This window comes from Phaseolus vulgaris, chromosome 4 (assembly GCF_051622355.1).
Source record: "Phaseolus vulgaris cultivar YP4 chromosome 4, ASM5162235v1, whole genome shotgun sequence".
Classification (NCBI taxonomy): Eukaryota; Viridiplantae; Streptophyta; class Magnoliopsida; order Fabales; family Fabaceae; genus Phaseolus; species Phaseolus vulgaris.
Genome location: NC_143501.1, coordinates 13,440,645 through 13,457,295, shown reverse-complemented (window position 1 = coordinate 13,457,295; position 16,651 = coordinate 13,440,645). Strand labels below are relative to the sequence as shown.

Sequence of the window (16,651 nt, the reverse complement as noted above, 5' to 3'; positions counted from 1 at the left end):
TCTAAACCTCCACCACTTCTAGGGATTTTTCAAACCCCCGTTAAATTCATTTTTTGTGTTATTTTAAATAGGTTGTGTTTTTTTAATGGATATGATTTTATCCTATAGCATAGAAACATATATTAGCATCAAAACATTTATATTACATGAATATTACATAAAATTAAAACACAACTATCATTATTAAGAGTTAAAATAAAAGAACACCATATAAGATACTACAATTTTTTTTTTAATTCTCATTTTATCTTTTAAACACAACTATAATTGAAGAAACACATTTGGCTGTTAAATATTCCAAGACAAATAACTTTTTTTTTTTAGTTTTTGATTACATGTATTTCTTGAAACCTCAAATACAAAATGTACAGGTCTGCAACTTCTATTGTCTAATGAATTACATTGGTTTCATCTAAATTTAATTTCGATAAATTTGAATTTTGTAAGGCTAAAGTCTTGTTAGGTAGATCAATTATCTTAATATGTTTGAATTGAGATCAATTCTAACAAATTATGTTAGAATTAGTTAGGTATCCTTTTAATATGAAAGATTAAATGACATCGTAATCCAATTTGCGCATGCATTTAGTTCATACATTAAAACTAATTACTAAAAAAAACATCAAAATTCCAAAAACCAAACACTACCTCAAATATACAAAATTGCAACCAGCCAATGCATGACCAAAAATGTGTGCCTAAAATTGTAGGAAGATAAAATGCTAGTTATAGTTAAATACAATAAACACTACTTTAATAAAAACATTTATAACATTTTCTCTTCAAGAACAAGGGCAAGATAAAATGAAGATAGCCTCTTCAAATGCACACCAACACAACTTACAAAATCCTCCCTATTGTAAGAATCGGGAAGTAGACTCTTCCAAAATTCAATTACACTTTAATTTTTATTTTGAATTTCTTCCTTGACAAGCTTGATCATGTCATCAATTGTAGGGTAGTAATAACAGTTTCAATGACAAACTGAAATAAATAACCAAAAGTTTGATTAGGTAGTTATATAAGATGTAAGTTTATATGTAATTAAATACATACCTGAATAATTTTGAATTTTCTCATTGCCTGCTCAATGAGTCCAACCTCCAAGTTGTTTATGATTTTCTTATCAACTTTAGTTTGTGTTGAATGGTGGTAGACTCGTAATTTTGAACCAGCTCATTCGCATCCTTAACAACATTAACCGAAAGCACATGCAAGTTAAGTGACATCAATATATACATTTGAAAATTGTTGAAAACAATAAACAATCTATCAAAACTATTTGACACAAAATAAAGCATTTGAAGTTAAACATCAAATCAACAAGTAAATTGTTATAACAATGCTCACCCAAACTTAAAAGCTCATTGTACTAAAATTTTGAAGAATAAGTAATGATTGATGCATTGATCTAATAAAAAAGGAATATTTTGATCTACAAACTAATTTTCTAACTTTTTGTATCTCTTATGTGATTGTCTCACAAATGATATCTCTTACTTTATTATCTTGTAAACAATTTTGTATGCAAACAGTTTTGATGCCTATTAAGGAGAAAGATAAAGAAAAAGATAGTGAATATATTCTCATAGACCATGAGAATAGATAAATAAGAAGAAATTTATGGGTTTTTAATGTGTCCAAATTTTCTGAGTACTGAAAATCACAAAACGCACTAATGATCAAAACGTGTCTACAAGGCCAATAGCTACCAACCTCTAACTGGTTCAAATAAAGCTGAGTTGTGGTTATAAAGTGGAGAATGTTTGTTTTTTTTTCATGTGATTGAAGTTGTGATTTATGATTATTTAATTAAATAAATTTGGCAGTGTTGATGTTAGTTAAAGTCATTTCACAAGTAAATTATGTTTGATTAATAAGGTAAAAAATGGATGAAGATTAAACTCAATGAATGATTAAATATAACAAGAAAAAAAACATTATTTATACATCCAAATGACTTATAAGTCCACAAAAATATTAACACTAATAAAATTGTCTAGCAAGAAGACAACTCAATAGAGAACTTTGAACAAGTAAAAATGTCTCACAAATTGGACAACATTTCATTACTCAAATCAAAACTAAAAATCATGTACAAGAGACTCATATTTATAGGAGAAAGTCTCTCAAGATCTCTAAGATACAAATGCCACCACCTTATTGGTGCAAATATTTTCTATTGGGAGAGTGGCAATTAACATGCTTTCATTGGAGTAAAACCATCTCCATTGAGGAGATGGCATGTGAACCTTCCTGCCTTCCTTATCTACATTTCTATTTGCACCCTTCTTTTACTCTTTTACACCCTATTTTGTTTTCTATTTACATTCTACTCTAATTTAGCTTCTATACTTTCTAATTGCTCTATACAAGTTTTACAAGGATAAAAAGAAGAAAAATACTTTACAATGTCTTCATTAAGGCTTGATCTTCGTCTATCTTTTTAACCGAAAGTTTTGAGGCTGAACGATTTTCTTCATTATTTAAAATTTTAAAAGACAATAAAATAATTTTAATTTATCTCACAACCTATTTTAACCTAATTTATTTAAAAATATTTAAAGTACTTAATATATATTTTTAATATATCAAAATTTGATTTAAGGTAGTTTGATTTTTCTCAGAAACTTTTTTATCTTTAATTCTTTAAAATAAAAATATTTTTTTGTTCTTAAAACATGAATAGTTTATCCTTATAAAAATTGAAAATTAATTTTATAGTAAAAGTAATTACTATTTAAAACAAAATGAAAATTTAAAAACTAATTAAAACTGAAATTTCAAATTATATAGCATAAAATAAAATTTTACACGACAAAATGTTAAGTTAATGTCAATGAAGGAGAATTTTAAATAATTAAAAATTTATCACATATATATTTTCATTTATAAAAATTATTATAATTAAAAAATCTCAACTGAAAGTCGTCATAGGAGATGCAAATAAATATCTTGAAATCGTCAATGACATAACTTCTATGTATTTTGTTTATACTGATTAAAAAAATTTAACTAACATAATTTACTAATTAATAAAATAATTTAACTAACCCAATTGACTAATCACAATGTCGTATACATTAAAACGATTTTAACATATTTTTTCTCTCACTGAAGTAGTATGGAGTGTTTAATTTCAATGTTTTAGTTGAAGTCATATCTGAAGTATTACTTCAATGTTTATTAAAAAAATGAAATCAACTCCATGAACACAATTTTTTTTTATGTAATTTTTTGTACATCTACCTATTGATAATTTTGGTGTCAAATTACACTATTCTCATACTTTTTTCACGGGAGGGAAATATCAATTTTGTAACATGAAGAATAAAGAGGTTTATTTATTAAGTCTATTTGAGATTTTTTGTTTGTTTGTTTAGGTTTACTGTAAAAAAATGGAGAAAGGTAAGAAGTAGAAAATAAGTGCATATATTAGAATAAAAAATATGGCAGTTTCTTCCTGCATCCCTACATTTTTCTTCTTGCACCCCACAAGATTATGTAAAGACAAAATTGTCCCTATATAAACTGTATATTTTTTTTTTTGTATTCTGGATTATGAAATCCGGTAAATTTTTGGATTGGTGCTTCCAATAAATTTTTGGATTGGCGCATCCGGTAATCTCCCGGATTGATGCTTCCGGTAGTACATGAATAATAGTGTTAATCCAAATAAAAAAATGCAAAACATCCATAATTGAAAAAACTATTCCGGATCCGCCAATCCGTAATTCAAAATATGCATTCCGGATTCAGAAATCCATAATTGAAAAAAATCATTCTGGATCCACCAATCCGTAATAGAAATTGGGCTTCCAGATTCAGCAATTCAGAAATCAATATTTATGCAAACTTTGCTTCCAGAACACCCCCTTATCCAGAATGCAACATGATTCACTTCCGGATTGATGAATCCGTAGCACACCCAGAGATCCCAAAATTGTGGGGGTGCCAGGAAGAAACTGCCAAAAAATATTTATTGTATTCTTTAATTCTATAAAACAACCTTAAAGAATAGACAAAAAAATTTGTAAAGTTATATTATTATTTATTAAAAAAACTAAAGGCAAATAAGAAAAGAAGAAAACAAAGGTTGAAGGTTGTAGGTTGAGGAGGAACCACTCACAAGCAAGGAGAGATCAAAGAGGCAAGAACGAGGCTTCAGGCTGTCTTGAAGTCATTACAATACCTTAAACATTTCGTTTTCTTCTGAACACTCTTCCTCTCGCATTTGACCTTCTCACACAGCAAATGAGGTTCTTTCTTTGTTTCTTCTTCTTTTCTTTGTTCTCATTTCATTCATTGTTTCACTTACCACTAAAATCCGAAGCTTTTTCTAATTTCTGCTACGACCCGAAGAAAGAAAACTTCCTAACTTGTAAGCTAACTTATTTTTTATCACCACCCCATTTCTATATTGCCTCTGCCGCTTTTGTTTCACATCTTTTTGTGGGAAAAACATTGGAATATCGTTGACCCATTTGGTTGTAACTTGTAAGAGTTTAATATTCTGAGCAATTTACCCAGTTATTTGTAATGTCATTGAATGTTTGTGTTTTTCTTTTCTTGTGTGAGATTAGTCGCCATCCTGAAGTTCTGTGGGCTCAACGTTCTGATAAGGTTTACCTTACTGTTGCTCTACCTGATGCCAAGGATGTTTCTGTGAAGTGTGAGCCTCAGGGTTTGTTTAGTTTCTCTGCTTCGGGGGTTCAAGATGAATCCTACAGCTTTAGCTTGGAACTTTATGGATCCATTGAACCTGAGGTGAGGGGATTATGGCTTTGTTTGATCACATTCTTCACATTAGAAAAATGCCAAACTGTTTATTTGATTTTGTGCATGCTTTGTGTGAAATCTTGTTTTGCGATTGTGTAAGGATAGTGGTGATTGTAGCTTTTGAGTATACTGATTTTTGAAGGATTTGGGCTGGCTGTGTGTTTTCTAATTACAATTATTTGGTACTTTCTTACGAGTTTTATCTCTCCTTTTCTTTTTGTCCATGGAATCGTTCAGCTTTTGATAGTAATTTAGCCTCTTGGAAGTAGTTGTGCCCTTCTTAGCTTTTGAGATTGTTGGGCGCTGTGTTCGCAATTTTTTTTTTATGAAATGCTTCCTTTTAATCTTGTTATGTTGAAACTATTCCAACCTTTGGGTTTGGGGTTTCCCTTTTTATAATCTCACCTTTAGTTTTACAATTTCTCTATGGTAATTTGGTCGACAATGATCATTTGTTGTTAATATACCAGGCATTATGGAAAGCTTTAAATCCTGAATACTATTCCATATGTATTTTTTAGCATGAAACTATGGTCTGTCAATCCTTGCCTTGCCTTTCATTGACGAGATTTGAATACTTATGCAGCATTAATGCATGCAACTTATGTTGTAGTATACTTTTCATTTAACATATTTATGTACAGTGTAAAAGACATTAAACTATTGCCGTGTCTTCACCTAATAACTTAGCATTTAACCTTGATACACCGGAAGAAGAATTATTTACAACTGAAGTGAGCAACTTATTTTATGAAGAAGTCTCAGTACTTTGTCATTGATTCACTATTATGACTTCATTAAACACCAATATCACCTAAAATTTTGGTCAATACCTCCAACCGAAACCAATCATTGCCACCTCGTGTTGTCCCTAATCATGTGCTATATTACATTGTTGCTCTTCTTTTTCTTTTACCTGCCTCTTTATAAGAGTTTAGTGCCTATAGCTCTAATCCCCATTGTTGTTTCTTTTGTTGAGTCTTTATCACTCTATCAAGCAAAATTGTTATGCTATATGGAACAGCCTGTGAGATTTATTTTCATATTATGCATATATTAATCATGCATTGTTTTAAGTTTAAATAAATTGTGTTTTTGTTTAAGGTTCTATTGAAGTTGAATAATATGAAACTACTTAAATATTTTACTAAAAGTTAGAGATCTGGTGGTAAAATAAATTTCTCTATAGAGAATGTGACTCGAAAGTTTTTGTTTTGCCTCTAGTAGGTTTCCTATTTTTTTTCCATATCAAACTTTTTAAAAGAAAAGGTTTGGTGGTCGTATCCATAAATTTTTCATTATGGTGTGTAGGGTTGTAAAACTAAATCTGGCTTAAGAAACATACTATGCTCAGTTCAGAAAGGAGAAAAAGGTTGGTGGAAGAGGCTATTGAAGTCTGAAGAGAAACCTGCTCCGTACCTGAAGGTTGATTGGAACAAATGGTGTGATGAAGATGAAGAGTCAACTTGTAAGCTTCTGGAAATCATAACTTCCCTTGGAAGCTAGATTTTTCTGATATGTTTAAATTTTTTACTTTGTATGTAATTAAATGTGAGAATTCATATTTCTGTGGCCATCGATGCATTTAGTGATCCCTCTTTCAAATTTGCTCTAGATTTCATTTGGAAGAGAAACCTTTTCACCATGATTATACTTGAGAGTTATTAAAACCACAAGTTCTACAAAATGATGATAGTTTTGTTTTCACCTTTATCCCACAATAGGGATTAACATATTCTTTTATTCATTATCATCATCATCATCATCTTGAAATTGCTAACTTTTTTTTCTAGATCTTCCTCTTTATGAAAGGATATTTGCATGAACGGTTCAATAATTGCGACCTTAGCATCTTCTATTAATTTTTTTCTTTCTTATTACATTGTGCATGCTTCTATTTCTATGTTATTTAGACTTGGCATTTTATTTTTTCTTATACTATTTTTTGGGTAAAATGTCTGGAAACATGGTTTCCTAATAAAGATAAAATATAAACTAAATTTGACTATTAAGAGGGGATCAGAATAGGTAAGAGTTTGAATATCAATCCAGAATCCTTAGCTTTTCTATCTCTTATGTTACCCTTAAGAAAACCTTCACAATAATAAAAGATCCATAAAAGCCTAGATAGCAGCCAAGCTTGTATCTCAAATGGCACCTGAACAATTCTTTTAGGGTATGGATGTGATGTGATTATGATGTTGAAGGTTCAATTGTCCATCAGACCACGTGTTCTCTAATGCATATTTATTGGGTGAGTTGATTCTAGCTGATGTCTTTCTTATCTTGGGCATGCTCATTTTGCTCAACCAATTCATTACCTTTTTTGTAGCAACTCTTTCTAGAACCTGTTTTCTTTTGCTGTGTTGTTCCAGACATCGTTATGCTTAGTCTCTGTCAGATTCTTCACACATTTTGTGGTTTATGAAGTCATTTATATTTGTTATAATTATAGAACTAAGACATAAATCCTTTATAATTAGAAATATCTAGATTATATATGTTTTTATTGTAAATGTTTCTATTTATTCATGTATCATATCTTTATTATTAGAGGATATCAATCTCCTCTATTTATTATATTGATTTTGTTTTCTCAATATAAATAAAGCATCCGTGTTGTCTTAGAAATACATGGTTTTAGCTCAATGTTTCTCTCTTTCCTATAGTTGGACAAGGTATTTAGCATATTTTTTTCAAAATTGTGTTGTCTAGTAAACCCACCCTCTCCAGAGGATTTTATATTTCATTAACCTTTCTCTCAAGATCGCATGTATTGTTCGGGTACCATCTTCAACAAGTTTTCCAATGAGTTTTCTGGCAACCTCCATTTGCTCTAGCAAGCATAGGGTTGGGATTGCGTGAACTAATCTATCCAATAATACAAATGTCGAGACGAATCACCTACCCATGTACCCTCATAAATGACGACACTTGACGACTGACCAACCACACCCAAGTCACGACTAGTGCATGAATGATAGAAAAGAAAATGAGCAAGAACACCACATTTCTAGAAGGATTACTAGAAGCAAGTCAAGACATGTGTTTCATGCTCAACAAAATATTCATCTTCTTTATTTTGTACTTTTGGACTTTGTAAATATTTGTAAGAGAGGTGAATTTAATATTAGTAAATAGGTTTAGATGTGTCTTTTCCAAACCCATTTGCACATATATAATTACAGTACAATAAAGAAGACAAAGCCAAGGTGAGAACAAGCAAACAAAATTCTTGGAGTCAAATTTGGTCATCCAAGGGTTCAAAGCAAGCAAGTAAAGCATGTGTATTCAAGAGGCATGAACAAGGCATGGAAAATGCCTCCTTCAAATACAGCCAATTAAGGATTTTCTAGGATATAATTTTTTAATTTTAAATTTGAATTCTTCTCTCCATTTCCATTTGAATTTTCAGTCAGTGCCAAGTGTGCTTGAGAAGCCACATTTGCATTTCATTTCACTAGAATTTGGCATTGAATTTCATGGTAATTTCCAGTCCTATTTGGCAATAAATAGCTATACCTTGTCTTACAATGTGTACTTTGGATTCTGAATGAAATTAAATTTGTGAGAGCACTTTTGATTGTGGTTTGATCTAATTTCTCTCTCTGATTATTTTATTATTATTTTTCTATATTTCGAGAAAAAGAATGTCTTCCAAAACCCACGACATATTCACCCATTTTTTTTAACCATATTGTTAGTATTGAGAAGATGGACGAGTCTCACTATTCATCTCAGGCTTTAGAAATCAGGTTATGGTCAAGTGATTTGGGCTAAAAATCCCATTTCTCTACCAATATTGAATTAATTCCTACGATTATGTTGTCTCACCAATTCCAGCAGTTCATGGGATCCAATGGTTTTCTTCATCAAACATCGTGTCCTCACTCTTCTCGAAAAAATGGAGTAGTTGAATACAAAAGTTGACATCTTATTGAAACTATTCAGACACTTGCTCACAGTCATCTTCCTCAACGTTTTTTTGGGGATGTTGTCCTAATAACATGTTATCTCATTAATATGATGCTATCAGCAATCCTTAATGACTAGGTACCCCACTTTGTCTTTTTCCTCATTCCCCTCTATACAATCTTCCTCCATAGTTTTTGGTACCATATGTTTTGTACATAAACTTCACACTTGTTCTAGATAAACTTTCTCCTTGGTTGTTCAAATGTGTCTTCCTAGGATGCCATTTTTTCTCAAAAACAATATTGATTTTTATCACTTGATCTTGATTAGTATTTTGTGCCTATTGTTGTCTTTTTCTTTGAGTTTGTTCGATACTATACACCTGCTCCTTCTAATGAAGACATATGTAGTCACTTTTCCACACATGAAAAATACAAAGAAATTAGAATGAATTTGAGAGAGTGAATTTCCCTCTCAGGATCTATAATAACTTTGGATACACCAAATACAATGTATGAGAGAGAAGAGAATCTAGAAAGATATATCTAGGAACTAGGTACAACACAACACACAACACCTTTACATAATTCTATTTAAGACTACATATTCTAACACTCCCCCTCAAGTTGGAGCATACAAATTGTATGTGCCAAGCTTGGAACAAATAAATTCAATCCAAGGTCCTCTCAAGGATTTTGTTAATACATCCGCTAGTTGATCATTTGACCCCATAAACTCAATGTAGATTTCCTTGGACAACAAATTGGATTTGAATTTTCTCGAATAAAATGATTGTCAATTTCAATGGATTTAGTCCTCATGGAAATTGGATTGGAATCAATGTGGAGAGCAACTTGGTTATCATAATACATCTTCATTGGTTGAATCTCACAAAAAAAATCTAACTCTTGGAGGAACTATTTTACTTGTATAAGCTCACAGGTGAGGGGTGCCATTGCTCTATAAATCTAATTCTTGGAGGAACTATTTTTCCATATAAGCTCACAAGTGAGGGATAGCGTTTCTCTTTACGCAACTTCAATAGATGATCAGGCAACAATATTTTGTCTCTTGCTTTTCCAAGAGATAATATTTCCTCCAAGCAAAACACAATATCCTATAGCATATCATCTATCCATAGGAAAACTAGCCCAATTAGCGTCGTAATATCCAATGATTTGGGTATTCCCTTTATCTTCACAAAGTAGTTCTTGTCCTGGACTGGAGCCTTTTTTGAGATATCTTAGAATATGGATGACATCATCCTAGTGATCAATACAAGGATTTTGCATGAATTGAATCACAACACCAACTACAAAAGACAAATCTAGTCTAGTAATAGTGAGATAAAAAAGTTTTCCATCCAATATTCTATATCTTTCCGGAACAAAGAAAACTTTTCCCTATTCTACCATTAATTTCTAATTTGGTTCCACGATACACTCCACTAGTTTACAATCAATCATACCTATCTCTTTTAGGATGTCAAGAGCATATTTCTTTTGAGAGATTACAACTCCTTCCTTTGATTAGACTACTTCTATCCCCAAAAAATATTTGAGATTTCCAAGATCCTTGGTTTGAAAATGATTGCAAAAATGTTCCTTTCACTGAGAGATTTTAGAAGCATCATTTCCTATAATAACTATATCATCAACATACATTATTAAGTACACACATTTTCTTGGGGAGGTGTGACAATAAAGAACAGAGTGGTATGCCTCACCAGGCATTATAGCCCAAAGGATTGTACAATGTGGCTGAACTTTCTAAACCAAACACTTGGAGATTGCTTGAGACCATAGAGAGAGTGACACAACTAACAAACCAAACCAAACTCTCCCTTAGCATCAAACCTAGGAGGTTGCTCAATGTAGACCTCCTCTTCTAGATTTCCATGCAACAATTTTTTTTTAATATCTAATTGATGAAGGGCCAATGACGAATAGTTGCCATGGCAAGGAAAAGTCTGACAATAGTCAGTTTGGCCATTGGAGAAAAAGTATAACTATAGTCAAGGAGGAGTCTTGGAAGAAGCGATAGTCCCTAAAGACATGTTGTAGAGGCAAGGACATAGTCTTCTAGTGCAACAAAGAACAACAAAAGGCAACCTAGGGTTTCAAGTGAAAGAAAGCGTGATCAACACTAGAAGACTTACCAAATGGTATCGAAATAGAGAATAGAGGGTAAATATGAGCTTAAAGTGCTCCAGCGAGTCAAACAATGGTGGACCAGAAATATTTTGACCACAACAAGGTGGTGCCTAAGACACACTCACCTAGGGTAGATTTGCGACTATTAGGTTTGGGTTGCGCTCCTCGAGGCACACATGACCTAAGTGTCGGAGGACAATGCTGGTTCTGGACAATGGTAGACGGCAGCGGATGATGCATACATTTGATGACAATTCCTTTGCTTAACATAGAGGCAGAGTGGGTTCTGATACCAACTTGAGAAAAATACAAAGAAATTAGAATGAATTTGAAAGAGTGAATTTTCCCCCCTTAGGATCTCATATTTATAATAACTTTGGATACACCAAATACAATGAATTCATCCACACATTATACTTGTTTGTCTTGTTATCTTTTGTTCTTATTCCTACTACAAGTGAAGCTTTATCTCATGTAGGGTGGTGACAATGACAAGTGTTGATTGATGAGATGTGCCCTTCAAAGTAGTGGTACTTGGGAGTCGGTTTCTCTTCCACTTAGAAAATCAATTGTTTGGTGTCAGTGGTTGTACACTCTAAAAATAGACCCTGATATTGAAATTAATCAATATAAAGTTTGTCTAGTTGCCAAAGATTACAAATAGATCTATGGTCAAGATTATACAAACATTTTTTCTCTTGTTGCCAAAGGGACATCTATTTGTCTTTTCTGAATTGCAACTATTCGTCATTGAACACTGTTTCGGGTTTACATAAAAAATGCATTTCTACTTGGTGATCTTGGTGAGGAAGTCTACATGGTGCAACCTCCTAGATTTGTTGCTCAGGGGGAGTCATTTGATATAGTATGTCATCTTTTCATGTCCTTATATGGCCACAAGCAATCACTCTATACATGGTTTGGATGATTTTGAACTGTCTTTTAGTAGTTTGGGATGATGTAAAGTGATGCTGATCATTCTCTATTTAACCGTCATTCTCCCTAAAGATGTATCTACCTCATTGTACATGTGGACGACATTGTTATCATAGGAAATGATAAGGAGTGTATTCTCCAACTAAAACAATATCTTGAACAATTTTGAACAAAAGATCTTTGATACTTGAGATATTTCCTTGGTATAAAAGTTGCACAGTCCAAGGACGACTTGGTCATATCTCAAAAGAAAATATGCTCTAGTCATTCTAGAAGAAACAAGGATGGTAATGCTAAACTTGTGGACACACCAATGGATCCAAGTGTCAAACTTGTACCTGACAAAGAAGAACTATATTTTAACCTTGGGAGATACAAACATCTAGTTAATAACCTAAATTACCTTACTGATACTCATTTTGACATCACATTTGTAGTGAACATAGTAAGTCAATTTTTAAACTCTCTTTGTGAAGGTTATTGTGATGTAGTCGTACGAATCCTAAAGTATATTTAGAATGCTCTTGGCAAAGGCTTCATTTATGTAGACAAGGAAAATACTCAAATTATTGGGTATTCTGACACCGCCTAGGCGGGGTCACTAAGCCATAGACATTTCATTTCAAGGTATTGTGTACTTGTGGGAGGTAACTTAATATTTGTTAAGTAAAAAAACTAGATGTTATGAAAATATCAAGTGAAAAGGCAGAATAAAGGGTAATGACATCATTACTTGTGAACACATGGCCAAACAATTCCTCAATATGCTTAAATTTGAAGAATGTTTTCAAATACACCATATATGTGACAACTAGACAACATTACACATTGCCTCTAATTCTCTCTTTCATGAGAGGACCAAACATATTGCGGTAGATTGTCATTTCATAAGAGAAAAAGTGGAGTCTAGAGATATATCAATTCTAGATTTGTCAACTTTAATGCACAATTGGTTGACATATTCACCAAGTTACTAAGAGGACCAAGGATCAATCATATTTGCAAAAAGTTGAGTAAATACGACTTATATGCTCCAGCTATAGGGGAAGTATTATAATTGTAGAAACAAGGCGTAGATCATTTTTAACCAAGAATATCTAAAATATGTATGTACTAATAGGAATGTTGTTTTTTTATTCTCGTATCCTTTTATTATTAGAGGATATAAAATCTCCACTATTTATCGTATTAATTTCATTTTCTCAATATAAATAAAGTACTCATGTTGTATCAAAAATACATAATGTCTCTCTTTTTCTTATAGTTTGACAATATTTGAATGTTGTTTTCGTCTTATTTGGTTATTTGTAAGAAGCTGAGAGCTTAATGAATGTCAGCTTGAACAGGAGGGGGGAGGGGCAGGGGGCTTTTAGAATATTAGCATTGTAATTTTGTTACGAGTCTAATTATGATAGCACTGATACTGAGATGGTTTTGTATTAATTCTATTAAACATGGTATATTGGTAGAAGTTTGAGTATAAGATCAGTATTCCAGCACTACAAAAGTATTCACAAGCACATACAAAGGAATCACTTCCTTTCACACAGGTACCTGTTGACAACAAACTACCAAAAAAGGCCCCTCACCCTACCTGGTTGGTCCATATTTAAAGGCCAACCGCAACAGATTCACTCCACCCCAAAAACACCTAATTATTCTTTATTTTTAAGTTTTCTTCTATAATACACTCTCCAGACTTTCTCATTATCCTTTTGCCTAACAGTATTTAACATCTTTCTACTACTCCCTTGACCACAAGTAGTGATGATGGCAACTTACCTATACCTCCCTCTTCTGTTTCATCAGTATTTTATATTATACTTTTCCTGTGTCTTCTCTGTCTGGTCTTCCCCTTTCCCCCAACCACCATTTTTTCTGGAACAAGTAAGCTGTTATGATTGCTACTACTACTTTAAGGCATCCTGATTAACCTCGTAAAATTCCTTTTTCTTAAGATGTTGCCTATCTTATTGACTTGTTCTTTTATGCTGATTTATCTAGTTCTATAAATTCAATTTTTATTCTCAATTCACACCACCGTCACTATTCTTAATTCCATTTGTAGCATCCTGATCTTTGTAGTTTACCTTGGATGGCAGATTGGTCGGAAAACCTTGTTTTCTTATTTGCATAAGTTGCTTGAGGATTAAGATAGGCACCAACTGGTATGAGAATAAGGACTGAATTTTATTCAATTGAACCGATACGGAATTACAAATTACACAGGAACTGAGTACAATTGATTGAGTATAAAGGTTCCCTTCCAAGATGTTGAGAGCTTGGTCTCTCCCTTCCCGAAAAACACTTCAGAAAAACTTCCCGAAAACTCCCCCTTCTCTTATTTTTTATTCTGCTAATACCTGCTTAGAGGCAATTACCCTTGCCCCTACTAATAACTACTAAAATAATTAATAACTGCTAAAACAATTCAGTCCTACTAAAAACCTAAACTCTAAACCCTAACAGATTACAATATAGTTTTTTTCTTCTTGTGAGTATTGCTCTAATCTGATTAAGCTTTTTGTTGGACCTTTTTCAGCTGATTTGGTATCTGATGATGATTCTCGGGTAAACTAATTTTTTTCACATGCCACATGCAATAGTTACAAAATTTAACAACCTGGTACCTAATTTCAATCAATGGTATCTTGTTCTTTTGCAGTTTGTTGATCAAGATGAGGGGAGCAGTGATGATGATGGAATGTTGTGTGAGTGATCCCTTTGTATTAAATTTTAGTGATTCTTTCAATTGCTTAGTGACATGCCTTTGTTGTAATATTAATATCTGTATGGAATGAATATATGCATAATGAGGTCCTTTAGACTTGGAAAAGCTTCTCAATAAAAACTTGTAGGAGAGGTAAAATCAGCTTGTGTACCTCAACTTCTAGGGAATTTAGATGAAAAGATTTCTGTAAAAGTTTAAGTGCACACAACATAAGTTGGTTTTAAATTATGAGAGAAGTTTAATTCATTTTATCTCATTCTCTTCTCCTATAAGTACTTCTTGAAAAATTTATCCAAACAGTCTTAATATATGGTTATACTGTTTCCTCAAAATTGACAATTTGTTAGTAGTTGTAGTATTAAAAACTGCATCATTTGGTTTTATTTATTTAATATTGAATCATTTGATGTAATCATTTTCCATATTTATTGTGCTCTTCCCCTGCTGACATGAATAATTATGATTTGCAGATCTTCCTGACTTGGAAAAGGCTAGGGGATAGTAACTGTTATAGTACTAACAAAGATATAAAAAGCATGGGGAACATGGAATCATGTTGAACTACTTTATAAGATGCACTGTGATATCATTGGCTGCATTGTATATAGAATCAAAGTAGTACTTTGGAACACATAGTCTCGATCTTTTGTGACTACTTGGAACCTATTCTGTTGAGGGTTTCTTTGAAAGGAATTCTGGTTGCATCATATAATCAATCTAAGATTCTTCTCAACCACATTGTTGTAAGATTAAACAACCCTAACTTTGAATACGTGTCTTTTCAAGCTTGCAACTTTTGTTTGAAATGCTATTCTTCCATATTTTATTTCATTTTTATTGGATTTAGCGTTTTTGAAAAGTACTGCGATGGAAATGACTCCAATCTTGGATCTTTTGATGGTTAAATCTTTTGATTTGATGAACTGCTCAGAATTTCCTTTTATACCCAATGTTTTCCTCCTGCACTCCCATGGATATTACAATCTCTACTTTGCCCTTGTTATATGAAGGCTTGGGCAATTCGGAACATGGTTATCAAACGAGATTTAAATTGTGAATTATTTTTCAAGTTTTTTAATTGTGAATTGAATGAATAGATATAGATATACATGATAAATATAATGATATTTTTAAATAAAAACAAACATTAGAAATATTATATATGAAAATAAAGTCAAAATGTTAAATCCATAAAATCAAAACATAATAGAATACAAAAGTTTCTTTTTTCTGCATCTCTACATTTTTCTTCCTATACCCCTACAATTTTAAATATTTCAAAATTGATCTTAACCTATTATTTGAAAAGGGGCACCATGCTAGACTTTCTTTGCCATTGTTCATCTTCATTGAATATCAACTGTTGGTGGAGGGTCTTTGTAGTTGTTTGGAGAAAGGTGGAGGAGTAGGCTACGTTGTTGAAGGGTTGCTTGAGTTTTAAAGGTAAGAATTAAGTTTTTTTAGGAGCATTGGTGGTTATGGAGATTTCGTGGTTATCGAAAATCGAGATTCGGTAATGTGCTACGAATTTATCAATCCAGAATTGATTAATTTTTGTTTTCCGAATGAAGGGACGTTTTGGAAGTAAAGTTTTCATAAATTGTTGATTTTCAGATTGCTAAATCCGGAACCCTAATTTTTGTTACGGATTGGTGGATCCAGAATGTTTTTTTTTTTGTATTATGAAATTCTTGATCGGGAATGCATATTTTAAATTATCGATTTCTGGATCCGAAATGGTTTTTTTGAATTATGGATTGCTGGATCCGAAATGAATTGTTTGACTTATGGATTCATGGATCTTGAATGCAATGATTTAGTTTCATTTTTTTTTAATTTGTAGAAGCATGGACAATAGTGAAGAATTTGAACAAGAACTATATGATGGGGTTGATGTGTGGGACAATCTACATGATGATATTGAGAAGTCATTATCTAACAAAGCAATAGACAATATATCGAAGGGATATGAATGTACAAATTCGTTTACTACAGATGAGGTAAAGTTAAGTTTGTAAAGTATGTTTAGGTTGTTTGTTAATTGTTAAATGAAATAATTTGTTATGATAACTTTTGTAGGTATTTCGTATTCGGGATGAACTCTTGATGTGGGTTAGAAAAGTTGCGTTTCACTTTG

At 32.1% G+C, this 16,651-nt stretch overlaps 1 protein-coding gene across 2 annotated transcripts; it reads left to right on the top strand.

Moving 5' to 3' along the window:
- The first annotated feature begins 4,071 nt into the window (after positions 1-4,071).
- Positions 4,072-15,320, top strand: LOC137837287 (HSP20-like chaperones superfamily protein). 2 transcript variants are annotated; one of them, XM_068646248.2, is made up of 6 exons: positions 4,072-4,259; positions 4,584-4,767; positions 6,091-6,247; positions 14,326-14,354; positions 14,449-14,494; positions 14,985-15,320. In XM_068646248.2, the coding sequence occupies exons 1-6, from the start codon at positions 4,255-4,257 to the stop codon at positions 15,014-15,016; spliced, it is 453 nt and encodes a 150-aa protein (XP_068502349.1). In that variant the 5' UTR covers positions 4,072-4,254; the 3' UTR covers positions 15,017-15,320. The 2 variants fall into 2 exon arrangements, with proteins under 2 accessions (XP_068502349.1, XP_090157831.1); XM_090301705.1 differs by lacking the exons at positions 14,326-14,354; positions 14,449-14,494; positions 14,985-15,320 and adding an exon at positions 7,546-8,375 and having other exon boundaries at positions 4,097-4,259.
- Positions 15,321-16,651: the final 1,331 nt, after the last annotated feature.

Coding starts and splice junctions, on each gene's coding strand:
- LOC137837287 (XM_068646248.2), top strand. Junction 6,248..14,325: donor TGAAGATGAAGAGTCAACTT/GTAAGCTTCTGG, acceptor GACCTTTTTCAG/CTGATTTGGTATCTGATGAT. Junction 14,495..14,984: donor TGATGATGATGGAATGTTGT/GTGAGTGATCCC, acceptor TATGATTTGCAG/ATCTTCCTGACTTGGAAAAG.